Source organism: Heliangelus exortis, chromosome 6 (assembly GCF_036169615.1).
Source record: "Heliangelus exortis chromosome 6, bHelExo1.hap1, whole genome shotgun sequence".
Taxonomy (NCBI): domain Eukaryota; kingdom Metazoa; phylum Chordata; class Aves; order Apodiformes; family Trochilidae; genus Heliangelus; species Heliangelus exortis.
The window spans coordinates 38,891,022-38,917,822 of NC_092427.1; the positions used below are offsets into that span (position 1 = coordinate 38,891,022).

At 38.2% G+C, this 26,801-nt stretch overlaps 1 protein-coding gene across 7 annotated transcripts; it reads left to right on the plus strand.

Annotated features, from left to right (window-relative positions):
• Nucleotides 1-6: 6 nt before the first annotated feature.
• TRAK2 (trafficking kinesin protein 2) lies at nt 7-26,731 on the plus strand. Of its 7 annotated transcripts, XR_011726631.1 has the most exons (18): nt 40-177; nt 5,696-6,112; nt 7,190-7,384; nt 11,067-11,123; nt 11,890-11,960; nt 12,595-12,711; nt 14,034-14,243; nt 16,534-16,612; nt 17,485-17,615; nt 18,034-18,108; nt 18,720-18,857; nt 19,792-19,871; nt 20,583-20,783; nt 20,920-21,218; nt 21,544-21,822; nt 22,048-22,147; nt 22,752-25,294; nt 25,874-26,731. XR_011726631.1 is itself a non-coding variant. In XM_071747985.1 (17 exons), the coding sequence occupies exons 2-17, from the start codon at nt 6,076-6,078 to the stop codon at nt 23,401-23,403; spliced, it is 2,721 nt and encodes a 906-aa protein (XP_071604086.1). In that variant the 5' UTR covers nt 7-177; nt 5,696-6,075; the 3' UTR covers nt 23,404-26,731. The 7 variants fall into 7 exon arrangements, 4 of the variants coding, with proteins under 4 accessions (XP_071604086.1, XP_071604088.1, XP_071604089.1 ...); XM_071747985.1 differs by having other exon boundaries at nt 7-177; nt 22,752-26,731; XR_011726632.1 differs by lacking the exon at nt 11,067-11,123 and having other exon boundaries at nt 34-177.
• Nucleotides 26,732-26,801: the final 70 nt, after the last annotated feature.

The window sequence follows — 26,801 nt, forward strand, 5'->3', positions numbered from 1 at the left end:
GCGCGGCGAGCCGGGGGCTGTAGTTCTGGGGCCGGAGCCGGGCGGAAGCCGCCGGGGCCCTTTCTTCCTCAGCCGCCGCTCGGCTAAAGCCGGGGGTGCGGGCGGGCGGCCCGGGGCGGTGGCGCGGAGGAGGGCGGGTGCGAGGTGCGGATTTGGGGTGGCTCTGCCGCCTCAGAGGTAATTCAGCGAGCTCCCCCCTCTCTGTCCCCTCGCCTTAACCCCTTCAGGGCCGAGCCCTTTTGCCCGCTCTCCCGTGGGGCGTCTCCCCACGGAGCCGCGGCACCAGGCGGGCTGTACGGGGGCAGCCGCCGTGCCCGGCGCAGGCTGTGAGGTACGGCGGGCAGCGGTGGGCGGGCAGCGGGGCGGAGGGGCAGGGGTCTGGGCTGGGGGAGTTGTGCTGCCCCGGGTGGCCTGCCCTCCGGAGGGGTAAGCGCGTAGGGAACTGCTGTCCTCTCCTGTGCAGCAATTGATAGACCGCGTCTCAGGCTGGCGAGGTATAAAGGATAGCGTGTTGAGCGGTATCTGTTGGGCAGCTGTGCCTGGATCACCGTCAGGAGTGGTGGCGGTGGCTGCAGGCGCGGTGGCTGCTGTGACCTTCAGCGTGCTCGGGAGTCCCTTCCTGCCGGGGAAGTGCCCATCGCCCGCCGCGATTTTCTCGGAGCTCTGTGTCACAGCTCTCGCAAGTGCTGAGCTTGACGGCTTTTTAGTTGTGGTCCTGCTTAGGCATTTGAAGGCACGGAGGTTTCAGCTTCTGTCAACTTTGTACTCGCGTTGTTACCTTCTGATCAGCTGATTAAACCGTACCAAGAGTATCTGTCTGTAAATGTCTTTTGTAAGTCATCCCAGTGAAAAAGTCCTATGTGGAGGTGCATCCTTGTATTTTAATTTTTTTTTTAATTCTTCAACTGTAGTCTGTTGCATGCATGCTTATCTTTTTGGTTATATTTTAGCGTAATTGCTGACTCTGTGATTGTGACACTTTGATGCAAATTAATAATACCTTGAACTTTGCCAACTTTGTAGCGATGGTATGATCTGTTAGAACTGTATCAATTTGTCAAATTTCCGCTACAAGTATTAGAAAAGATATGTAAGGGAATTGGAAGACTTCCGCTCGTGGCTTGCCTCTTAATAGAGAGCTTATTGGGATGAATATTGTGCGTTAGAAAGGCTGTCTTTCAGGAAGGATAAACACTGACTAGTTTTCCAAGAAGATGCAAAAATAATGTTTTCGTTAAGATGGTTTCAAAAGAGATGACAGATCTTTTTATCTAGTTAGATTGCTAACTGTAGTGATTGAGTCACATAGATCAGTCTGGTAAATCCAATAAATACACGGTTTTAAGTGTTAAAATTGAGTAGTAGCTGGGGTGTACATTAAAAAAACACTTCCTTGAGTGAATTCAGCCACATATCAACTGAAAGAATCAGTGATTTCAGTTAATTCAAAGTTACTTGTCACTTCAAGTATACTTTATGGAGAACAAGTTTCAATTTTTAAAGAAGCCTCTATCAACTTGTATAATGAAATATTAACGCAGCACTTGCCTCATGAGCACGTATCACATATTTGTACTCTAACCAACAGATACTGGACTGCTTTACCTTTTTTCTCTGAAAAAAAGATTGGTACCCCTGTGACCATAATGTTGCTACCTGTATATGTTTTTTCTTTCAGGTAGACTTTTTTCTTTGTGAAGAAGAAAATCTGCAATATTTCCATGCAGTAATGTTATGAATATGCATTCACGGAAGAGAATTAGGAATTAATAATACTTGGTATGGGTGTTTCATGTAGGTAGCACTGATAGTTTGTAGTTAGACCTAAACATGTGCTATTTTTACACCATGTACTAAGTATGATATAGAAAATGTCCAAGCATGTTGGACTTTAAAAAAAAAACAGCTGTCAAACTGTGATATTCAACAGTGTACGTGTATACATACACATAAAGCATACATACTTAACAGGCAGTTTTGCTACTGATGTAGAATATGGATCATTATAAATGCCTTGCAAGGGGAAAAGGTGTGTTTGGCTTTGTGTAATTGGATAAAAAGGGGAAGGGAACCATTGCTACTAGCTTGATCTCTTCTCCAGCTTTACTTCTGAGTACTTATCTCTACCCCAAGTTAAAACCAGTCTAGGAGACAGACTGTTGTTTATTGCAGGTGTTATTATTTTTTAGTTTCCATACTTCAACCACAGTTGAAGGTCTGTTCCAGGTTTGCTCATGATTATTACACTTGTTAACAGGATTGTGTTGATGTACTCTTAAATTTTTTTTTTTTCTCCTTACACGTGAGAAACAAGCACTAAGCAGGTTTCTGTAGGGATAGCAATGGCTGAAAGTAAGAGACCTTAGGCACATGGAAAGTGTTAATTGTGATAGACAAAGTTTATGCTCATGTATGTCTGTTTTTCAGTGTATTGACCTTCGTCCTTTATCTCTGTATATGCAGTGTTGAAGGATTTGGCGTCTTCCTCTGAGGACTAGTCCCAGGAATGTTTTGGCAGTAATTCAGCGTGGTCATGTTTGCTATAAGAATAGAACTGCTTGATTAACCTTGAAATGCAAGATATGTTTATTGTTACTAGCTGGTGTGACATGATTCCAATTTAAGTAATGAAAAAAGTACTGTGTTCATGATTTGATACAGGTTGGTTTATTTTTAATTGCATATTTGCATAGCTGTAAAATTGAGCATCCCAGAATAATTGACTCATTCAGTTAGCTTCCTTTTGGAAAATGGATGTTGCCTTCTTTCTTAATCAACTTGTCTTGTTGAAATTTTGTTGGTGTTAGTTGTGGCCTGATGTCTTGCATCCTGTAATTGTACAGAGGAACACATCCAGTTTAGTCTTTCCTAGTGCTTGTGCTGAGTTAACTGCTCTCAGTAAATGGGAAACAGCAGGAATAATGGGTCACTTACGTTTGAATTGGGATGTTGTCAAAATAGATGCTGATATTTTGGACACATTTTTAACTTTTTATGCAGAAAAAATTCAACACATTTGTTGATCTGCAAGTTCCCTAGTGGTAGAATGTTTTCAGAATTACATTCTGAAATAAAATGGCACAACTGCCTTTTTTAATCTATCTTGACTTGTTTAAAGGTGTAGTTAGAAAGAGAAGACGGTAATTTTTAATATTTTATAGATATTTCAACTTCCCTAAGGCTTTACTCAGTATTGTTTTTGGAAGCTAATCTTGTCAGAGATTTTCTGAGTCATTGAAGGCAAAATTAAGGAAGTTTTGTCATGTGGTCAGGAGAACTCATCTTTGTCTTTTTGCTATTAAGATCAAGTCACACATTGAAATATGAGTTCAATAATAGAATATGTGGTTCCTATTCTTGTTGTTTTCCTTTTTCTTTAACCTGTATACTTTATGCAGTCTTACCGTTTAGTAGACAATTGATGTGTATTTCTTGCAGTGCTTTTAACATGTTTTTCCAGCCATTCTTATTTCTTCATAGGTTATGCTCTAGTTTTTGTACAGTTTTCACTTGGACCTGTGTCAGGTCTTGTTATAACACTGGTGAGTAGTAGGACTGTTCCTTGGGTCATAAGGATATTTGAAGCATGAAACACACATCATAGAGTAAAATTTAATTTAGCACAAAAATACACTCACAGAGATAGATACTTATCTACATACATAAAATGTCTGTCATTGCTTTTTTCTCTCAAAAAAAGCTGTTGAGAGCATCACTCCTGCATAAGGTCATACTCCAGTACTTGAATTCTGCTTATTTTTTTCCATGTTCAGTTAAGTGATTTGTAGAAGACTCAAGCATCAATGGGAAATTGGCATATGAAAGCATAGGTTGTTAAAACTGATAGAAAAAGTACATCTGTGTGGGATGCATATACTAAGATGACAGTAGAAATAATCTTTATAAGTGAAGTTTTAAAATAATACCTAAGAAAATTTGCTGGCTTTTGTTTTGGAAGTGCCTTTCAGCATGATTTAACAATTTTCATTTTGAGGTGATCTTTTAATAGCAGCGTGGGCATGTATTTCTAAGACATGCTGTAAATTTTATGGGCTATATCCAAATGTATTTATTTGTAAGGGTAACTTGCAGAAGGAATCTGCACTGAGAAAATAATTCTATAGCTGCAGAGTAAAAGGGTCGTGAAGTCTCTTTCAGAGTGATACTGCTCAGTACATGGGCTGGTTGAATTTCCAGAGAAGTTACCCCATGGTACATTCAAGTAAAACTTTAAGAAGCATTGGAAATGTGAACATGAACTTTTAACTAGGGAAATTCACAAAGGTTTTATGAATGAGATTGCTCTTTCAAATCAATAGCTTGATGCTGGCCTGATACTCAAGAAAACTTAGGCCAAATGAGTTTTTATTTTCTTTTCCATTTTCTTTTCCATTTTCTATTTTCTTTTCTATTTTCCTTTCCTTTTCCGTTCTTTTCCTTTTTTTTTTTTTTTTTTTTTTTTCCCTGTTTGAAATGAGATCGACATGCAGAGCTAGTGTTTCTGCTTTGTTTTGCTTAGAAGAAAGATTAAATCCAATCTGGAGAGGAAGCAGTATTCATTTTTACATTATTGAAATGCAAAGGAAAAAGATGCAGAGTTGTAAAGGAACTCCCCTGTATTACTGAATTTTGTCTGGCTTTACAAAGACTTTTTATTACAAGATAAAGTAATCTTTTCTATGTGGATTGACATTAGTCTTTTAAAGTGTCTCCTGATGTACTGAGTTATTTTAGATTTGTTTGTGTGTGTGATTAATGGTTTCAGCAATCCATTTTAAAAAGAACCTCTGGGGAAAAAAATCACACTACTTTTAGAATCGCACTACTATACATTCAGAGAGCAAATGTTTCTAAATTCTCAGTCTTACTGTTTTTAACAGATGTCTCAAGTTCTTTAATAACTAAAACAACTAAATAAAATGAATATATAAAGAAAGAAATTATGAAGCAAGAAAATATTGCTCACAAGTGTGATCTGACCTTAATGGAAGGAAGTTCTTAATTTTCTCCTGCCAAAAATCTACTGATGAATCAAGCTGATGAACTGCAGGCTCCAGGCTTTCTTTAAAAAGCTCCTGAGCTGTCTATTTTGAACTTGTCAAATGAGAGGTTGCTACAGAGAGTGAAACAAACTTGATATTGTTGAGCTTAGAGATGGGAGGTCTTAGGGAAACTGTTAAGAGCAAATTTAAATTGAATGTAAGATTTCAAGAGAATGTGGTATTTACTGAATGTAGGAGGGAGGTAAAATAATTTTCTCTTTTTCTGTCATCTAGGACTACTCTTGTATTTTACCTGGAAGAGGACTGCTCAGTCTTTGCAAGGATTTTTCCCATATTAAACTGTTCTGATAGACTATCTCAGAGATGGTAGTTTCATTTCCAGTTTAAATGGGTCCTTGCTGAAGAAGAAAGTAAATTTCTTATATATCAAATTTTTAATTAACAGACTTCTGAAGGGGAAGAGATGAAAGCAAACATTCCTATAAAACTTTTTTTTTTTCTTTTCTTGCTTTTCTTTAAGACTCAAAATGCTAAGGATGATGGTTTTGAAATCCTGCCTTTAGAATCTGTTGCTTTAGACAAATTGTCTCAGATCAGCCCATCCAGGGGTGGTAATAGGGAAAATGTAATGTGCAAACTGGGCATTAAAATGTTTGTTGACTTGCTTTCTTGTTTGGATTTTTTAATTTTAGGAGGAGATTCAACGTGAAAGAGATGAAGTCACATTACTTTAACTGTCTCATTTGAAAGAATGGCATTTGTTGAACTTTGTCATTCTCTTTGTTTTATTTGTAGATGATGGCTGAGCTGAGAAGCTTGTGAAGCATATATCTTCTAGATACTGCTGATCAGTAGTATCCCAGATGAAATAAGCATGTTGTAAAATGGCAACAAATCCGGAACAATAAATCAGTCTACAGAAGTTACTTGGTATCAGGTTTGCTTGTGGCTCACTGGACTGATAGCTCTCACTTACTCCGTCTCTAAACCAAAGCCCTCTTTCAGTCAGAGCAATAAAGGGACAGTGCACAGAATGCTATTTTGAAGTAGGTGAACTGTGAAGAAAGAACTCATGAATTTTGATCACCAAGGCTTGGAGAGCATCCCTGGTAAGTAGAAATAACTGTTAAAAATCCTGAATGTATCCAACAGGGTATAGAGCACCAACCTGAAAACAACCTTAAGTTTAACATTTTTGTATTGCTTATCTGATCTTGCAAATAAACCAAAACTGTAAGTCTTCTTAAGTAACTTGTGAAGTGAGCTTCCATTGTAAAATGTTTGTAAAGTTCTCAGTGTCATTAATGAACACTTACATCTTTTCAATTGAAAGATACTGAAGATAGCCATAATCTTCAGTGGAAATGCTGGAAAGATAATTCTCATTTACCTTGGGTATGCTATATTGTAGGAAATTAAAATGAATGTTTCTTTTTTTTTGCAATAATTTTGAAAAGGTTAAGCAGGGGGGGAGAGGGGGACAACACAGTAAGAGTTAAACTTTTCTTTTCCAGGATTTTGAATATCATACTTTTCATGGTAATGGATTTTTATATTTGTTCCCTGATTTCAAGGGGGTATTTGGTTGATTTTTATAGTTACTGCAAAATCATTTACATTTATGTTCATTACCAAACAAAGCAATATACAGAAGAACAAGAAAAATGTTAATATTCTTCGGAAAGGGGAAGTGTAGATATGCTAAAATAAATGAAACCTTACACAATCAATAGTTGGTAAAATATAAGTCTGTGTTCTAGTTCAATGTCCAGGAAAAGATAGAAATTGAAGTTTATTACATAAATTGTATTCAAGAAGTCAGAGGGAATCATAGCTAGACCAGCTTCCCAGGAAGTTGTGGAGTCATCTGGGGAAGAGGAACTTAAAAATACTACAATGTAAATCAAGTATTGATTCAGTATGTACTCTGATAATTTGTCCAGTACAAAACATTTACTATCAAATGTACTGGAGGTTTATAAAGTATTTTATAGCATATGGGATGTATACTACTGCAGCAATATCAGTGCCATGGTCTGACATGGTAACCACAGTGGTAATGGATTAAGGGTTGGACTTGACGATCTCAGAGATCCTTTCCAATCTGGCTGATTGTGTGATTCTGTAATATTAAATATGTCGTGTTTTATAGTAAGGTACTATTACTGGCGTTTCTTCTCTTTCAGATGTCTGCTCCAGTGTGGACCTTCCTGAGGTAGAGTTGGTGAGCATGCTAGAAGAGCAGTTACCAGACTACAAGTTACGTGTGGACTCTCTGTATCTGTATGAAAATCAAGATTGGATCCAAGCCCCTGCTTGCCATGGCCATCTTCCTGAAATCACCACTTCAGTTCATGATGAGGAGCCCTTCCATTACAGGAGTGAGTATATGTGGGCCTGGCTTTTTTTTTTTTTTTTTCCCCAAGTGAAAAGAAAACTGTAAATATAGTACTCATGAAGTGTTAATACCTGGAAAACTTCAGACAGGTGGAAGCAAAAGCTGAGTGAGTCCAGAAGTGCTTGTAGCTCAGCACTGCAATTCTTAGGGCTGGCCTAGCTTGTCCCATGGCTGACTGATAACTGGATTTCATATAGAAATAAGAGTGGGAACATGTGACAGTGAAAAAACTGGCAGGAATTTAGACCTGTGCTAGATTAGATTAATACAAGAGGTGTAGAGTATGCAGCAGCTCTAGTTTTGGGAATGTTAAAGATGCAGCTGTTTTGTTTATAATGTTAACTGTGGTCTTTTCTGTCAGTGTTGCTTTTGAAAAGCTGTTATTAGTTTCTTCTGGAGATAGAAACACTGTTAATGCCAAATAGATGATGACTAGATCAGTGTTGATCACTGCCTTCCAGTTTTGAAAACATTTAGTAACTAATCTGTAAACCTAGCAAATCATAAGGAAGAAAAGGGACAGCTTCTGATCACATGAATAAATATTTGTTAAAAATCACATGTACAGAAGGCTGACAAAAGAACTGAACACTTACTTGCCTGTAGTTTCAAGTGTTTGAGTTTGAAAAGAGGAGAATGCATTGTCATTGCTTTAGAGGAACAGATAAGTCCCTTTTCTTCCACATATTGGAACTTCTGGAACAAACCACTTTAAAGAATGAACTCAGTATTTGTACACAACACTGGTATTTGTATGCAATCTGTAATGCAATCTGTAATTTGTATGCAATCTGCCTGTGCACGTGTCATTCGGTTTAATGTATCCTGGCCCAAACCAGGACAAGATGCCACCTCTGAAAGGGTTTTTTGATTGTTGTTTGTGCATTAAGCCTTCAGGCTGTACGGTAACTGAGTAAGTAAAAGTGAAATACTACCTACTAAGAATGCAGTACTCGACAGTTTAAAGCAGTGTCCTTATCAGTTGACCTTGCTGGCTTGGAACTCAATTTTAACTGTGGAAAGTATTTGTAAAGCCGCTTAATGCTTATTGCTTGGTCTGTTTCTGATAACAATATTGCAAGAATAAATGATTCTAGAGTAGAGTGAAGACTTTCATGGGTCACCCGAGGTAGTTATGAAGTCAGTGGCGTGTGTGCGTGGCTCTAACTTATAATTACGAAGAGATGGGATCAGAGTCTGTCAGTAAGAGAAGGAACTGTACATCAGATGTGTCTCTGCTGAAGCTCTCTGGTCAGCACCTGCAGTTCAGTGTGATGAAGCATTAACTCTGAGAGGAGGACCTGCATGTCCCCACTGCACTGAGGTGAGGGGTTTTATCAACAATATTTTATTGAAGGCAGTTGTGTATTATTTGGCTGTCTACGTACAAGAGAAAGCAGCGTCTTCCTCTCTCACCCACTGAAGACTTCTTTTTAACTATATGAAGTGACCTGTGAGAATACTTAGCTGCTTATGAGAGGTTTGGGACCAGTTGCCATGGATGTTTTCTTGACATTCTCAAAATTGAGCTGTAACAATGACTGACATGAAGTTAAAAGATAACTTAAGCATAACGTACAAAACCAATTCTGTCATTTAAGACATGTAAGAACACTGTTATAACTGCTAAGTCCTATAAACTCAACATAAATATGGGTTATGTTTCTCCTGAAAATTGCCCAATGATATTGAATGTAGTAGCCATTATAGCACTTGCCATTTTTTGAGCCTAGTAACTTACAGGGAGTAACCTGGAAGGCCCCAGACAAATATACCGGTTAAAATAATTGCTAAACTTCTTGTTAGATGAAACTTTGTATCTTTCTTTCTGTTTTCTGGAGTTGGGCATCAATGAGACAGTCATACTTAGGAAGTCTAACTTGGGCTTAAGTGTGTATCTATCTGTCTATCTGAATATGGAAACATTGTTTTAACTTGTTCCTGAATAGAATGCTAAACTCATGGTTAAACTCAGTGACTTTGTAATTAACATCCAAGGTTAAAAAGAGCAGCACAATAGTTATTGCACTAGAGCTAGAGCTCCTCCCCTTTTTATAGCTGCTGCTGACTATTAAAAGTTTTATCCAGTGACCAACTGAGTACCCGTGGGAAGTGTTTTCAGTGAGGCAGAAAACCATTTTCTGCTTCAACTGTGGTGGTATAAGAAGCCCTGCATTATAGAAGCCTATCTTTATAGCTTCATTGTATGTGTGAATAAAGGGAGGTGGCACAGTGCACCAGGAGTACTAACCAGAAGGGAGAGGTGCCTGCAGCTTTCACTTGGCAAGGCGAGCGAGGAGAGAGAGTACCTGTGTGTGTGTGTTCACAAGAGAGTATTATAAAAAACTGTGTGTAATTTTGATGTGTACTGTGAAAATATACCAGCTAAGTTAAATATAGAGCTAAGTTTCAGAGCTGCTAGTTCTGTTATTTCATTTATCAGAGGAAATGTATTTGCTTTTGATTTTAGGAAGCTCCCTGAGTAACCTTGTATGTAGTTAGTATAAATCTTTATTAAGGTGACTTAGAACTGGATAGGAACAATAACTGCAGGGGAGCTGACTGTAATATTCTGCCTGTAGATAGCTGAAATTTCCTTGTGTATGTGCAGTGAGTTTTCCAAATACTGGTAAACCAGATGAGTTTGGAATTCCCTCTTGGCAACCACTATAAGCAACCAAGCAGTACAGTAAAATTCACCTTCCAAATGCGTATTATGCTACCAAAAGACAGGTACTTGAAATTCTGTGTATTTTCTATTTTTGCCCTACTTAGAAATACAGCTAGTACATAGCATTGCTCTAAGTTCAAAGCTCCCAGTTACTTCAATACCATGTGTTGGGTTTTTATGCCTACTGATCTACTCCATTAAAATCATTTTATTTTTTACTGCTATTTGCTTTTCTGTTAAGCTCCAAGAGAAACATTTTAGTAAACCATTTTCTTCTAAAACTGTTATTTCTGTTCTCCTGTCTTTTGAGACTGCAAGGATGTTTCTTTCTACATAAAATTAAACTATTGTTTTCCTAGCATAGCTTTAATATTTTAAAAGGTTAGTTATGGATGTTATATATGTAAGGAACATAAATGCAAACTTAGTGTGCACTTCATCTTGGCACTTCTCTCTCTCAAGTGTGCAGTCCTCAACAAGAACAAAGAAAAAAACTGAGAAACAATACAGTATACACTGTATACTGTTTATACAGAGGATGAATCAGATTTAAACAAGATAGAAGAGTCAAGGAAGTCTTTGGAAATACATTTGGACCAAATCTGTAGTAACCTTATTTTGCAGTGCAGTGATGACGGATTGAGTTTCAAAATAGGTTAACTTAGACTTTTAGTTGAACCAGGCACTTTTATATTAAATTTATATTGCTGCCTTCTTTACTTTTATGGTTGTGATTCTGTACAGCAAAAATAGCAGAACTTGGATAATCACAACCATCCACCACCTGCAAATGAAATGCATAGTTCTGCTTCTGAAGGAATAATATTTAAATGTTTCTTTAAAAGGTCTAGGGAATTTTTAATAGTATAAAAAGTATCTTTACACCTGCATTTAATTTTTTGTTGTGGATGCATGCCTATTTCCTTACATTTTATTTCTTTCTCATCTTTGTTCTTTTTTTTCCACCTTCATCTTTCATTTTCTGTTACTCCAGCTCTTATTGAACTTCCTTCCTCCTCCTCCTTGGCTGGACCTCACAAACTTGCTCAAGGTAATAAAGATTTTTTCTTTACGAGCATCTTCTATTTCTCAGGGGAAAAAAAAATAGAGTAGACCAGTGCTTTGTGTTTTAGCACTGTGTTTTGTTCAGAGTTGTTACAAATTCTTTCTACTTTATTTACTTTTTATTTAGTCCTGCTTTTTAAATCCTACTTGTTCTGTGACTTTCCGTAGTTTCACAAACTCTTCAAAGTCACTTCATTAGTAAAATATATCTAAATTGCAGATGAACATTATGCCGTTTCTTTTTAACTGTTTCTAAGGTGATCAAGCACTTAATAAATACATTTTCATGACTGCTCTCTGGGATCTCTATAATTCCTCTGTGTAGCTGTTAAACACACAAATGAGAATTTTTCCAAGGGTGAAGCTGCAGGTGTGTCCAGCTTTATTTGGATATGTTCCAACAAACTTCCCTCTTTTCCCAGCAAGCTGGATTGTTTTAATAGCTTAACTGTGTTCAAAAAGCAAATCTGAAGAGATTTTCCTCCTTTTTCTAAGTTTGCAGGATGTGTAAGCACCCTCAGATTTTAGCTAACATTGCTGAAAGCTGTAAATGTTCAGTGCCTCGTTTTAGCAACCTCCCAAATGTGTATTGTTTTGCAGTTCAGAAGGTAAAATGCGTTATTTGTAGCCTCTTTCATCAGCTAAGGACTGTGTTTGTATATAAACAGCATCCTCTGAGTCATAGGTCTCTCCCTTCCCAGCAGTTGTCTTGTACCTAAGCTATTTCAGTAAATATGTTTTTCTCTTCTCAGTTCTTGGCACAGATAACGTGGAGCAGAAAACCTACAGTGATGCTGATATGGTCAAACATCTATTAGCTGAGGTATGCTTGTTTCTGTAATGCTACGGTAGTACATTTGAGGAAGGGTTTTATTCAGCTGCTGGAAATTTTGGTTTGGTTATCTTCAAGACTGCTTGTCAAACACATGGGTAAAGAGAAGCTGTCCCCTGGCTTGTCTCAGAAACAAAATGTAGCAAAAGTGTGGGCACCCATGGAGCCAGTGACTTGTAAGAATCCGCTTTCTTTTGCTTTCCTTTTACTCCTTTGCTTCTACTTTCTTCATCATTGTTCCAGTTAAGTGGTCAGTTCTGGACAAAGTGTCACTTGAAAGACCACAGACCTAAGTATATGTGGCTGCTTTGTATGATTCAACAGAGCTCATTTAACCTTTCCAGGGCTCAGCACAAAACAAAAAACAAAAAAATGGGTTTGGCGCTTTGCCCAAACATTGTGGCAAATGACTGTGGAAGAGAATGTGCTACATCCACCACAGTTGTTGGAGGTGTTCTGGATCCAATGACGAAGCATTAGTCATTGTCCTGACAAGGTTGCATCCATTTGAGATTGGAGTGGAATCTCAGAGTATTGCATTAAACAATAGCTACTAAACAAAAACTACTCTGAATTTAAAACTTACCTGATCAATCATAGGTATTTGTTCTCATTTTGTGAGCAGAAAGATCGGGACCTGGAACTGGCAGCTCGAATTGGGCAAGCCCTCCTGAAGCGAAACCATCTGTTGACAGAACAGAATGAAGCACTGGAAGAACAGCTAGGACAGACTCTAGATCGAGTGAGTGACCTTTTTTTTTCTTTTTTCCTTTTTTTTCTTTTTTTTTTTTTTTCTTTTTTCTTTTTTTTTTCTTTCTTATCTTTTTTTTTTTCTTCTTTTTTTCTTTTTTTTCTTTTTTCCTTCTTTTGTGTGTCTGCCTTTATGATTACAGGAAGATGATTAGTAGAATCATCGTGCTACCATGATTAGTAGAATCATCATGCCTATTCTTTCATTGCGAAAGCAGGTGACTGCTGCTCTCAACCTCTGGAAGTGTACTTTCAAGTCATTCTCTTAATCGTCATAGTTAAATCAGTTATGTCAGTACAAGAACTGAAGAGTGCATATTGCTGAGAAATTATGAGAACATTATGTATTATTATGATACATCTACAGCAGGATTGCGTTTTAGAAAGGTTTGATTTGACTACCATTCTGATATCCTGCCATTAAACTGAGAATCTAATAATCCAAGTCCAAGTAAGTTGCTGTATCTAATATCACCTGTTATATAAGGTCCTACAACTTCACAGGGGAGGAAACAGCCAGCAAATGATACAGCTTCATAGGATGCTTACACTAAAAAAGTAAATTAAGTGTAATGGAAACTGAATTCTGCTCAAAATTTGTACTCCATCTGTGCCTTTAAGCACAGATTCTTGGTCCAATCTTCTATTTCTGTTTCTTTTTAAAAACAGAATTAAATGGTGGACAACCTATAAACTACCATTTGTTCTGTAGTCCTAAGGTCAACCATTGTAGTCTAAGTTACAGTGAAATGTATTCATCTGCTTGTACTAAACAGTATGCTGATGAAAAATACATACTCATAATTAACTGTAGGACAGCGTAAACTTGCATATTCATGTGAAAATGTAGATATGCAAAATAGAATTTACCTGAATGAGAATTTACCTCTCATTTTTATTAGTCCTGCAGTTCATTTAATATATATACCAGGAAGGACCAGTCTGCACAAGTTACTATGTGTCTATCAGTCCTTTCTCCAGGAAATTACTATGGGAGGTGTCCATGCCCATGCAGGGGGGCTGGAGCTATTTGATATGTAAGGTCCCTTCCAACCCAAACCATTCTATAGTTATATGTTATCTTGCACTTTCAGTCTGTCTTGCAGTGTTTAAATTATGGTTTTGAGAACTTTCTACATTATAAACAGAACCTCAGTCTTGGGTGCAAATATAAATTGATCATGAGCTGTGAGCTATTTTTTCATGTCATTTTAAACCGGAGCAGGGATGTTCCATGAGGCAGCATAAGTAATACCCTGTAATATAGTATAGCTAAAGAACAATTCACAAGCTGGTGACCTGCTTTTGTCATAGGTTAACCAGCTACAGCATGAACTGTCAAAGAAAGATGACCTGCTTCGTATAGTTTCGATTGCTTCTGAGGAGAGTGAAACGGATTCCAGCTGTTCCACACCACTTCGTTTCAATGAGTCTTTCAATGTATCACACGATCTGTTGCACCTGGACATCTTGCAAGATAAACTCAGGGAGCTGGAAGAGGAGAACCTTGCTCTCCGATCGAAGGTATATCTGGCTTACAGTCATCTATTTCATATCCATCTATAGTGGATATGAAATAAATCAGCATGGTAGAAATTTCAGCATTTGGGTTTCTCTTAGGTATGTGACTGTTTTTCATCCATGTATTCAAATCACACCCCAACACTTTCCCTCCATCTCCTTATGTTGCCTACACTTCTCATTATCTGCAGAGTCCTCAAGATTTTATGGTATGTCAAATCCTGTGGGAACATATGTAAGCATGCAGCAAAAGTACTCTGACGCATCAGGCCCTCCAGTTTGTGCAGCCTGTTTTGATGTAAATCTGACCCTGATTATTAGTAGTATTTTAGGAATTCAGTTTTGTCGATGTTATGTTTTTGCCAGCCTATGTTCAATCTTATGGGGTAATAAGCTTCTACTCTAATTAATTTCTAGACAGAGTTTTGACTGTGTGATTAGATACTGTATTTTAGTTGGTCTATCTTAAATAGAAAACATGAACTAGACTTAAATGGCCAGACAAAATAGCTATAAAAGTCATGAAACTAATAGCGAAGGCTACAGGAATCAAAATCTAGAGATGCAGTGTCTCTTCTTCAGAGGTGAAGAATAGAACTTCTAATCAATTTCATAATTTACAAGTGTATATATGGGGTTGTTTTTAAGAGAAGGAGGATGTTGTTTGTAAGAAAGATGTTTGGTTTTTGCTTACTGTGTGTGGTTTTAATGTTTTGGTTTTTCCTTTGTGAGCCTTTCTCAATATAAGCCTGTTACAATAGTACAACAGAGACTAGATTCCTGTAACATGAGTAAAATACACTTTTCCCCTTGTGTCTCCAAAGTATTGCATCTCCAAAGAGATGCACATCCTTCCTAAAACTTCCTAGGACCAAATGGATAGGTTAGTAGTGCTGGAGAAGAGCAGACTGCTTTTATTATGCTCCTAGTCCTGTATATGATCACAGGGATTAGTTCAATCTACTTGAATGCTAAAAGGTAGAGTTGAAAAGAGACTACTTCCATTTTGTGGTATACAATAACCTTCAGTGACTTGAAATAGCTTCCATAGTGTTGACCCTGTGTTTGCTTCCCTCCTCCCCCAATTTTTGTTTGACAGCATTATGTTAAGAATCATGTTTGCCTGCATTTGTGTAGCTGTACTTCTGCCTTACGGAAAATCTTCAAGCTCATTTTTAAGTTTTATGCCACATACTGGCAAACAGTTTGAATATAAAAGACTTGTGTGTGCAGAGTTTAATACTATCATTTCACCATCAAAATGTAAGCAGAAATCTAGTATGTTTGGTACTGTTTAGACCTTGTTACAGTTCAAAGTAACATTAAATATTTTTTTTGCTTTGATCCATTAGAAAAAAGTCCAACCATCAAGGGGGTTAGGTGCAAGCATAAGCTTTTATTTGACAATTGTCACAAGGAAAATGATAGAACCCCATGATGGTATGGTAAATATGTTACCAGAGAGAGAGGAAAAGGAGAAGATACAAAGAAACAAGAGAAAGAGAAGGAAAGAAACAAAGAGATGGGAAAGAAAAGAGTAAGAAAGTGAAAAAAAAAAAGGGGAAAAATGAGAGAGAGTGAGTTAGAGAAAGTCACCTCCAGGGTCCAGCTGCCTGGCAAGTTTCTTGTTCAAGATGAGGTTCTGATCCTGAATGGGGCCTGATCAAGATGGTGGTGCGTGAGTGCAGGATGATGACAACAAAATGGGGGCCTCAGCCCTGATTATATGGCTCCAAATTCCCACCATTCCAGCACTGCTTCTTTGTTCCCCAAGGACATGGGGACACTTTACTTATTTATTCAGTTTAAAATTTTCTTTTGAGGCAAAGACATTTCTTCTGACTGGAATCTCACAGACCTGTAGTAATGTTTGGTCTCTGGCCCAGAAAATTTAGTCTAAATAGACTATTTCAGGAGTATGAAGAAAAGCTGTTCTACTGAGAGACATCAAAGAACTGACTACTGACTAAAATCATGGCATTTTCAACATTTCTTTGTCTTAAGAAGTCTTGAAGCAAATTCAATTGCTTGTTTCTGATGACTGTGTTTGTTTACTTTCCCTACCAAATCATATGTTTTTGCAACAATATTTTATTGTGTGTCCTTTGCTCAGAAGTCCTGTACAATTAAGTGAAACAGGTTATGGTAGAAAAATAGTTAGGAAGTACAGCCAGATACACAGAAATTACAGAGAGGAGACTCCTCAGAGTCTCAGAATTTCATATGTAAAAATGTATAACATTAATGTATGTATAGATAAAATGAAACTGGAATACCAATAATTTTCTTGAAGGCTTGCCATCTGAAGACAGAAACCATTACATATGAAGAGAAGGAACAGCAACTGGTCAATGACTGTGTCAAAGAGCTCCGTGAGTATCCAGGCTGTATCTTGCAGTGGCAAAATGGTATGTGAAATACCTGTTGCCTACACCTCCTTCATCATCTCTAAATTCAAAAGTAAGCTTCAGTAACTTATGGCAATTATTCAAGACTTCCTCTTTACCCAAGTGCAAGGTTGTTTCTGTATTTCATCATTTCACTCTGGCATTCAGCTTCAGTTATGTGTACTGTGTCTAGAAAAAATGAATGCTAATGTTCATAAACTTTCTGAACTGAAGCCTACAGGCACTGCAAGAATCAAAACAATATACTTCTTGTATAGAGTATTCAGCACACATGACTTTGATGTATATTAGTGCATAGACTTTTAAATGCTATTCTCAATTGCCATATATTTATGAACACATGAGGGACTTAAAAAACATATATATTATAAGCAAAGCATTTAAAATGGCAAGTGTTTCAGTTTGCCTGACCAGTTGTCCATATTTCCTTTGGGAACTACTTACTTACAAAGAGTTGCATCTACTCTTACACAAATGTGTGGAAGTATTCAGGAGCCATTGCATCATTTGAAAGGCAGCTTACCTCGCATTTTGTTATGGTCATTTAAAATACCTTTGATATCTACTTCTGCCTGTTTAGCTCTTAATATGTTGTGCCTGCATTTGAGGTTAATTATCCCCCTCCCTACTACTTCTAGTTATCTTTCCCTGATGGATGTTTTAAGACACCTACTCTTGCATACTATGAATTAATTTCCTTGGAGTACTGATCATTTTGCAGAGTGGTGTTGTCTTTCACTGATCTTTTCTGGGTTTTGGCTTTGTTTTCATTTGATTTGGGTTTTTTGTCATGTGTTGGGAAAAGCTCTCTACTAAGTTCCTTTTATGTCTTGTAGGGCAAACAAATGCTCAGATTTCCAGAATAACAGAAGAGCTGTCGGAGAAGAGTGAGGAGCTGGTTCGATACCAGGAAGAGATCTCAACCCTCTTATCTCAGATTGTTGATCTTCAGCATAAACTCAGAGAAGTAAGGGGATGCTGATGAAGTCTGTCCGTCTCTGTCTGTCCGTCTCTGTCTGTCCGTCTCTGTCTGTCCGTCTCTGTCTGTCTGTCTTTGTCTCTGTCTGTCTGTCTTTGTCTCTGTCTGTCTGTCTTTGTCTCTGTCTGTCTGTCTTTGTCTGTCTGTCTGTCTTTGTCTCTGTCTGTCTGTCTTTGTCTCTGTCTGTCTGTCTGTCTCTGTCTCTGTCTGTCTTTGTCTCTGTCTGTCTCTCTGTCTCTGTCTGTCTGTCTTTCTCTCTGTCTCTCTCTGTCTGTCTTTCTCTCTGTCTCTGTCTGTCTGTCTGTCTCTTGGTCTGTTTCTGTCTGTTTCAGGAAAGCATGTCAGAGGATCAGCTCTCTCACGGAAACTGGCTGAGAAAATGATGAGCATCTTTTTGTGCTTGCAGCATGTGATTGAAAAGGAGGAGCTGAAACTTCACTTACAAGCTTCCAAAGATGCTCAGAGACAACTGACAGCAGAGGTACCTAAGCTTTCTATATACATACATTCAGATAAGTGTTTAGAATTCTATAGAACACAAGAGAAAGAAAACTCAAAGAGAATGGGAAATATTGCTTTTTAATTATGTTGGGGTTTTTATTTTTCATTGTGATTAGAGTCATATGATTGGAAGAAAAGATAATGATTTTCATTTGTTTACACAAATATTTTGTATTCATAGGAACATGAAAGGCGAGGAAGGTGTTCCAGATAGTGAGGTCTTACTATTAGCAGTTATGAGAAAAATTATTTTTAGTGTGAATATTACAGATCATATGAACAATGTTGTAGTTCATTAGATTTTAAGGAAATTTTGTTCTGTTTCTTTTGCATTAGCAGTTACTGTATTTGCAGTTTTCCATTGAATTTTATTATACTGCTTCCTCTTTTGAGTCTTTATTTAGATTTTGTGCAGATTTTTACTAGATGAGTGCAGATGTTCATTCCAGATGTCAGCATGTGCCATGCAGCTGGGAAAAGATTGCAGTGCTGAATCAGTCAGTAGAGGTTTCTTTAGGAGTTAATTCAGTTTTATTCTGCCTTGTCTTTGATAATTACCAGTATCTTGTCATGCCTTCTTTCCTTTTTCAGCTCCATGAGTTGCAGGATCGGAATGTGGAGTGTCTGGGGATGTTGCATGAATCACAAGAAGAAGTGAAGCTGCTGCGCAGCAGAGCCAGATCTGTTGCCTGTCTCTGCCACCCCCAGCCATGTGGAGCATTTCCCATGGTAATAAACACTGCTGGCAGGGCACACACCAGCAGAACGTACAGCCTGTGGGAGCTTGTAGCTGTACGAGTACAGCAGCTGCAGCAGGAACTGTTTTGTCGTAGGCAAAGGAGCTGATCTAATGGTTTTGCAATTCCTTATCATACACCCTTTTAAAAATCTTATGCATTAGGAAAATATTAATTTGCCATATTGTGATACTGATTTTTTTTCTTCTTATGCCTTTTATCTTAAATATGTGAATTAGCCACACTTGGAATTCTACAGCTAGCGTGCAGTTGCATATTTTGTTTGATGTTTATGTGAATTTTATAATTTGTCAGTTTTTCTTAAAAAAAAAAAAAAAAAAGTTACTACAGTGAGTAGTTTTCTTCCTTTATGTTGTTCATGATGCAATCTTATGTCCTTATCTGGTGCCAATAAGTTTTAGGCATTGTCAGAAATGCATGCCCTTAGACTAACTGCTAGAGATGACTAAACCAATGGAAAAGAGTTAAAAAGGCATTTATTTTCATCTTCTTAATAATGTCAGGTATGTTCTGATTATGGTGCTGCCAGAAATTCTGAGGTGTGTTGTGAATCAGCTTTTGGTTGATTGTTCTGTATATACAGAATCCCTCCTGTAAATGTTTCGCCTTGTAAGAAGTGGTCTTAAAATTGTAGCTGAGGTTATGAAACCAACATAAAGAGTACCAAGAAAAATCAGATGTTGCTAAGGAAAACTGAACTGGTACTGGTTAAATTTAGGTGTAGTTATGGTGGAAACACCACACACTCCTTCAGAGACTGAAGGTTATTCCAAAATGTTCTGATACCAGGGAAAAAAAAGGAGAGGGTTTTTTGAGCATTTTTTAAGAGATTTTTTCTGCTAAAATTATTAGGAGGAAGACTTGAATCTAATTTGTCAACTATTCCTGATTCCATTTTTCTCTAGGATTCCCTTGCAGCAGAAATTGAAGGGACAATGCGGAAGGAATTAAGCCTGGGTGATGAATCTATTCTCTCCAAGCAAAAGTATGTTTTCAGATCTCTATTTGGTATTCTGATACATTTACATGTGCTTGTAGTGACTAAGATGTAACTGATTTCTGGAAATCCATATTGTCAAGTTGCATCTATGGTAACTTTTCAATGTAACTTAAAAAAAAGCGCTCTGTAGTATTTGATGATCTTGTCAACTCTGAAACCTGTGGCTCTTATTTGATTCTATAGGAAAAATGGGGATTAGCTAAAAGGGTGCTATTTCATTCTTTAATTTGTGAGATTTCTTGATGTGAATTTTCTGATGCACAGCATGGCTTTATCCTTTTAAAAGTTTATAGAAAAATAGTCAGGTAAATGAAATTATAGCTCAAAGACTGTTGACAGTTCCCAAAACCCTGAAGACCTGCTCCTGGATCTCTTCTGAGGAAGAAGTAATAAGTTAAATATCCGCTTCCAGAAGCATATATAAATTCAATAAGTAAAATATATGCTCCTGAATCTTCTCAAGTGGTTATCAATAGAGCTTCAAGTCTTTTATGTCAAAACTAGTGGTAATTATGATAATGAAGTAGTTCTCCTTAAAACCCGACTGTCTTAGGTAATAATGTATTCTGGGCTTAAATCTTTTTAATTGTGTCTCTGCAGACTTTTGAAAGCCTGTATTGTTCCCAGCTTTTTCTTTGCTACACCTTTTCCAAAACGCTTCTGGAAACTACATTCGTTTGCTTGCCTTTTCTGCAGGGATCAACAGAAACGAGTGTTTGACACTGTCAAGGTTGCTAATGTCACTCAAGGCCGCTCCTCTTCCTTTCCTGCCCCACTGCCAATCCCTGGATCTAATCGGTCAAGTGTTGTCATGACAGCAAAGCCTTTCCCGTCTGGCGTGCACCGCTTGGGGAACCACACACAGATGACCCAGAGGAGCATCTCTGAGAGTTTTAAGTAGGAAACACAGCCTCTTAATCTTCTTTCTAAACTGACTGATTCAAACTAAACCCAGGCTGGACCTCGGCCATAGAAGACAGAAATAGTTAATTTAATGGTCCTAATATCTATTGTTATGTGATCTTTCTGACAGAGGCTCTCGTATTCCTGGCCAGCCAGGAACCCCTGGAGACAATGACTTGGTCACAGCTCTGCACAGGCTCTCCCTCCGTCGTCAGAACTACCTGAGTGAGAAGCAGTTCTTTGAGGAGGAATGGGAGCGAAAAATGCATCTGCTGGCTGAGCACAAAGAAGGGGCTAGTGGCTGCAGCACACCAACAGAAAGCTGTTTTTCCCCGAGTACAAACTCAGAATTCACTGATCTGACTACCAGCTCTAGTAATCTCCGTGTCCTTCTGCCAGAAAAATTGCAAATTGTCAAACCCATTGAAGGTAAGAGGATGATCATCCTTCTTTCATTAGCGGAAAAGGATTTTACCTTAATTTGCCAAGTAAATGTTGGTGTGTGGATAGATGAGTTGATGTGCACTAAGAGGTAGTAGCATTTGGTAGGCTGCGTGCCAGCTGTATCACTTCCCACTTGTCTTGCTGATACGGTGGTGAGTGTTGGTTTTTTTCCTGGCATGGCCATCCATGTGAACCACGTGTATCACAGCGTTTGCACTGGTTGGGTGGAGCTGTCTTGATCATGAATTCTTGTAACTCAATACAGTGGCAGGTAATGGCTCTGTGAGACTATTCTCTTTTGTCACACCAGGATCTCAGACCCTTTTCCACTGGCAGCAGCTTGCTCGACCCAACCTAGGCACCATTCTTGACCCAAGACCAGGTGTTGTTACAAAAGGTTTTACCCCTCTGTCTGATGATGCTGTGCACCACATCTCTGACTTGGAGGAGGATGATGAGGAAGGAGGTGAAGGAGGTATAACAGTTCAAGTGCAACAGTCTTTCCCAGAGGAAAAGAAAAGTACAGTGGCAAAGCCAGTGGCAGGAATTTTCCTGCCACCTATTACGTCAGCAGCAGTATCACTGGCTGGTAAGGAGTGTTATGGTTAGTGGTTTTTTGTTTGTTTGTTTGTTTGTTTGTTTGTTTGTTTTCCCAGTGTCTTTTTCTGAGTGGAAAGTATTTGACCTTGTGACAATTCTTCACTTAGAAAGAAAACAATTAGCAGTGTTGAGAATTATACCTTCGGTTTTGCTTTACTAGTCCTTAGCTGTCTTTATTTTTACCTTTGATGGATGTAAATTCTCCATGTTGCAGCTTCAAATCCAGGAAAGTGTCTGTCTTCCACAAATTCCACGTTCACCTTTACAACCTGTAGGATCCTTCACCCATCTGATGTCACCCACATTACTCTCAGGTATGATGACTGCTAACATCCTAAATGTTGCTGCATAGGATTAAACAGCTGCTCTCTGATTTCTAATGAAGGGACCAGTTTTAAAAAATAGCAAGGCAGCTAGGTCAATACACAGGATGTTACTCATACAAGTAATTGTAATTACAAAGGGGGAACTTGAAATTCTCTAAAAAGTTATAACAGGCTAGGGTAACTTGAAAGAAGTAAATGTGTACTCTTAAATAGCAAATGCCTTGTATCAGATAGCTGTTGTAAAGAAATAGTAATTGATAATACTTTTTCCCCACCCATTCTCTAATAATTTTTTAGAAACAAAGTTATTACTGGACATTTATGTTGGTATTTTATCTCATGCAATATACATGACCACAGGAGGTAAATTGATTGGTACTTAGACCAAAACATCTCTGTCACCCTAGTATCTTCTAAATATTTTGCAGAACAATAATTCTGGGTATACTAAAGCTGGAACTGTCACAGCTAGTAGCAGTAGCTTACTTTTTTTCAAGCCTTCTGTATACTTACTATAAGGCAAATACAGTGCAGAGCAGGTATAAAAATGTCTAATGTGTGCATTTTCTCTTTAATTTCTATTTGATTTCAGCTCTGCGGGTGCCCCATTTTCACTTGGAAGTACCGTCAGCAGTATTGGAAACCCAGTAGTGAGCACTCCAGCTGTGTCTTGCAGGCCTAGTATTGGAGAATTTCTCACTAACAGAAGAGATTCAATGACAACCTTCAGCAGCACAAGCAGTCTGGCTAAACTTCTACAAGAACGAGGCATCTCTGCCAAGGTTTATGATAGCCCCATATTAGAAAAACTGCCTTTGCTACAGCCCCCTCGAACTCTCCCCATTCCTTCTACTCCACCTAATTCTCCTTCACACTCACCTTGTCCTTCCCCTCCACCTTTTGAGCCTCGAATACATCACTCAGAAAATTTCCTGGCTTCTCGACCAGCAGAAACATTCTTGCAAGAAATGTATGGCCTGAAGTCTTCTCGTAGCTCTGCAGACACAGGCCAGCTGAAGGTGAACCTCGTGGACAGGCTGAAGAGGCTGGGTATTGCTAGGGTGATGAAGGTCCCCAAGACACAGGACCATGGGAAACATCAGGGGCCAGAGGTTTGCCTGCCAAAGCAGGAGACTGCTGTGTTTTTTCATGCAGGTAGCAATTTAATGGCAGGACTGAGAAGAAATCAGAGTCTTCCAGCCTTGACTGGAGCATTGGGAGCTCCAGTTTGCACACAGTCATAAAAAGTTACTGTTGTAAAGGAGGACTGGCTGGTCTGAACAATTGCAGACTTCAAGCAGAGTAAACAATACTTGAGGCATAAATGTCCAATACAGGCATTGTTAGATGTGTTACAGAAGAGTGGGAGAAGGCACGTGCATGTTAATGGTGTGGGAGAGAGAAGCGCTGGGAGCTTGGACAAAAAGAACATTGTCTGGGTTTGAGGAAGGAGGCTTTTGTGGAAGATGAGAAAGAAGAAACCAAAGTTTAGTTTTGAGACCCCCTTAATAATTTGTCTTAACTTAAACAAAAATAAAATATCACGCTACACAGTCTCAGTATTTCAACCTTTAAAAATCTGCATGTAGAACTGCCTTGCAGGTGCTGTTCTATTTTTTTCACCATACCACCAGATTGTTTTACTAGTTGTTAGCAGTTACACTGTATCATTTGAATGCAATGCCAAAATAACAGTCAAAAGACCAGCATGATTAGTCCCAAGTTCCTCCCGGTAGCAAATATGAAAACTTCGATTTTTGTCTTGTAATTTCTGTTGCAGAAACTGTCCTCTTTCAAACTCAAATGCCCACACTGAGAAGCTCTAGAGATAACGTTTAATTGTACATAACAAAACAATACTTCTGTTTGCAAACACAGAAAGTACTAATCAGAATTTGTATTTTGAAAGAGGGCAATTGTGCAAGTGAGGTATTAACAGAGGTTAGATTTTTTTTCTGGAGCTTCTGCAGTACAAAGAGGAAGGTGCAATTAGTAGGAATTAAGAATCAGGAAAGTATGTATTAGGGTGAAAGCTGCAAGCTAAGAAATAGGTATTTTTGCACATTAAAAAAAATATCTCGGGCACATTTCATTGTTGCAAAAGGAGTCAAAATGAAGGTGTTTGAGGAAAGGTTTCTTTTTATTTGACATAGGTGGAGAGCATTTGCTTCAAGACAAGTGTTGGAAATTCAGTAAGCTGATTCTTCTCTTTACAGGTGACTTTCTGTATATCTGAGAATCTCGTGCCTTTCATTCACTTATTTCTGCTTTTAGGCAGAACTTTTTTTAAAACATTTCATTAAGAGCAAAATTTACCAGTCTATATTCAGAAAGGCAGTGTTCTTTGTAGTATTCTAATGAGAAGAAATCATTTTGTGGAGAGTGGTACTGAACCTGATTCTGAACAAAGCTGGGGTAGTCTTCCTGAATCGAAAGAGAAGTCTGTTTTAGAAATCTGATTTCTGAGTGGAAGTCAGAAAAAGATTACTGCCCATGCAGCTTTTTGGATTCCTTCCTGTCCAAGGTTTTTGGCCATAACTGAATAATCTACAATAGATTTATACTGTAATTTAAGAAAAAATGTTTGCCAAAAATTCCTCAGAGGAATGGGTCTTCGCTAGTGACCTGAATGGAAACAGGTTCTTAATCTTTAATTTTTCACTGTACCTATCAACATTTTAAAACATTTTCAGGTTTATTTTCCATGCAATTAGATAAAACTGTCAGTTTACCTTGCTTGGTGCAGAGTACGTGGGACATAGCTGGTGTCTGTCTTAAGGCACATCTACCTTAATCAGCATCCTCATTGCTGCACGGCTGAGTGGAAGGGGACAGCAGAAGAAAGCAGCTTAGCCTGGTTTGTGGGAAACTTGTAATGTGGCCTTTGTGTTCTTACATGTCTATAGATCTCTTTGTTATAAGGTGTTTGGGGTTGAGTTTTTTGGAGGGGTGTGTGTGTGTTTGTGTGGTTGGTTTTTTTGTTTTGTTTTTCTGTTTGGTTGTTTTTTTGTAAAAGGAAAAGGAGTAACCACTTCAGACTTGCACAGGGACTTGTCTGTCAGCAGCGGACAGAAATATTCAGGAACTTCTGGAGTGGCCTTTTACTCTCTAAGCAAAATCCTACACTTATAAAAGGTGAATTTTATTTAAAATACTATATACGGGTTAATTTTTTAATGAAAAATATTTAATTTCTTCCTTAAGTCTATGGTTGTACATAGTTAGCTGTGCATGGGGTCTTGCCTAACTATATAAGGTAAGAGGGAATGGAGTGAGGGAAGTTAATTTTGCTCTCCAGTGAACTAGGATGGGTGCCTTCTGTATAGTTGTAACTTCTTGGGAAACAACAGGAATGAGTTAACAAAAAATTATAGTTATGTGTGAGAAGAGTGTAGTAAGTCAAAATTATGTCCATTTTATGTGTGTTTATTCTAGGGATACATGTAAGTTACAGAGATAATTTTTTTTTTTTTTTACAAGGTATTTCATTAGGTGGCTCCAGCCATTGGATCATTCTGTGTATCACCAGCAGAAGCAGAAAATCTACTAAATCAGAATTCCCTTGGCGGATTGGGTTTCAGTTAAAATCTAAAAGCACATTAATTAAATGCATGTTTGTTTTTATATGCTTCCATATTCTATAGTACAACAATACAAACTAGCTCAGTTCAAGCAATACCATGCATATGTTGAGAGAGTTGTTTGTTTCTGCAGGACATTGTATCACCAGATACTTTGCACAAGGCAAGAAGAAAATGGAAGAATCTGTAAATGATTGTGTCTGTGTTCATCCAGTTGGTTGATGCAGTGGTGCAGCATTGCTGAGACTGTCATGCATTTATACTCCTGGATGGCTATGCACATTTTCTATATATGTGCCTAGCTTGCAGTCACTGGGAAAATGGTACTTATCGCAGGTCTTCTGGTTTTGTGCTAAAACCTGGAAGTGAAACTTCTTTTGAATAAGTAATGTGTTTCGAAGAACATATCAAAAAAGTTGCCATCATTCTAGCAGCTGATTTTCCTTCTTTTGCCGCCCGTAGGAGAGGAGACAAACTTAGATGATTAAGAGAGGTGCGAGTCTGTATGAGACCTTTAGGTCCTACACAAGTGTGATTTGGTTGAGTGGAGGCTGGAAGTAGGAGTGAACAATGGCATTTCAGAAAGGTTCTGCTACCTTGCAGGATTGAGACAAAAACAGATGCTAGAAAGAAAGGCATTATTCATGCTGGTGAAGATTCAGGACATAGAAGGAAATTAAGTGTAGTAGTTATCCCTATGCAGAATGGCTTAAACCGAGCACAAATATTTAGCTTTCTAGTTTCACTGTTTTCAGTAAGCTCAGTGATGTCTGTATGCTAGAAATACCTGTGGTCAAATTAAGTCTGCTGGAGTTAAAGAGCAGCAGGGAGTGTTGGGTTTGGGCTTGTTTGGCTGTTACATGAGGGGATCATGCCCTGTTTGAACAGTCTGGGGCCTTCATGGTATCTTGCTAGGTCTGCTTTTTACTCTCGTTTTTGTTCTTAGTGGAATGTAAATATGATAATAAACGTGTAACGTCATTTTTCAGTATATCGGCCATCTTGTGTTGTTTGTTCCAGATGTCTTCATTGCTACAGGGTTTTATCATAAAATCTTAAGT